This window comes from Nicotiana attenuata, unplaced genomic scaffold (genome assembly GCF_001879085.1).
Source record: "Nicotiana attenuata strain UT unplaced genomic scaffold, NIATTr2, whole genome shotgun sequence".
NCBI classification, from domain to species: domain Eukaryota; kingdom Viridiplantae; phylum Streptophyta; class Magnoliopsida; order Solanales; family Solanaceae; genus Nicotiana; species Nicotiana attenuata.
The window spans coordinates 5,702-6,689 of record NW_017685646.1 but is presented as its reverse complement, the minus strand read 5'-3'; the positions used below and the strand labels follow the sequence as shown (position 1 = coordinate 6,689).

The window sequence follows — 988 nt, the reverse complement described above, 5'->3', positions numbered from 1 at the left end:
TATATATATATATATATAATAATTATTTGCCTGACGGGCCAAATATGTGAAAAACCCCAAAGAAATCGGAGTAATGATGAAACCTCTTCATATTCAACTAAACATATATAAGCTAATACTCTTTTTTATTAGTTAACATATATAAGCTAATGCTCACAAGCCAAATATAAGTAAAATACCAAGAAAACACAATTTAGTATACTTGAAATTTGCTGATTTAGAGAAATAGAGTTATGTTGCCAAGTATTGTTATTAGTTCCACAATACACATCAAAATTACACTATACTGAAAAATTTAAGTAGCTTCTTGTGTGATATGAAACTCTCCACTAGCATGAACTTGCTTAACTTGTTTTTCATACTCATCATCTTCTTCTTCCTCTGCCTCTTCTTCTTCTTGATCTTCTTTGGTCGTGTCTCCATCTTCTTCTTCTTCTGTTCCCCAGCCAAAGCCTGTAACAGATCTTGATGATGGTGGTGGATTTCTAGCCTCTGATACAATTTTCATGATTTCTTCAATGGTCTGAAGGGAGAATGTTGGATTGTCTCTTTTGTAGTATACTGCTTGGGCTGGTTCTGTGAGTTCTTTTGGCAAGCTCTTCAAAAACCATGGATGGTTTTTGATCTCCTTTAGTGTGATTCTCTGTGAACATGTTGCAGGTTTTGTTATTTACTTTCTTGTTCTTTCTTGCTGTATACATTTTATGATCTTGAAATTAATTCCTGAGTTTGAAAATAATTTTTGGGGCATTAAAATTTTAAACTTCCTATCAGTTCTAGTAAGTTAGAGACTTGATTTCCAAGAAAATATTTTTATGAAGAAGTAATTTTCTTGTGTTTGATTAGTAGAAGTATTTTTCATTAAAATGAAAAAAATTGAGTTATTTCACTTTTGAGTGGATGGCATTTTTCTCAGAACTATCTTGACTTTTAACTTCATATTATTTTCTAAAATTATTATTATTAGTTCTTGGTATTTGAAAACTTC

The 988-nt window shown here is 30.8% G+C and overlaps 1 protein-coding gene across 1 annotated transcript; it reads right to left on the bottom strand.

Moving 5' to 3' along the window:
• Window positions 1–106: 106 nt before the first annotated feature.
• LOC109222161 (serine/threonine-protein kinase SAPK7-like) lies at window positions 107–643 on the bottom strand (the record flags this gene model as incomplete). Its single annotated transcript, XM_019386551.1, is given in 1 exon segment — window positions 107–643. A coding segment is annotated over 1 exon segment (348 nt), but the record flags the coding sequence as incomplete, so codon positions are not given.
• Window positions 644–988: the final 345 nt, after the last annotated feature.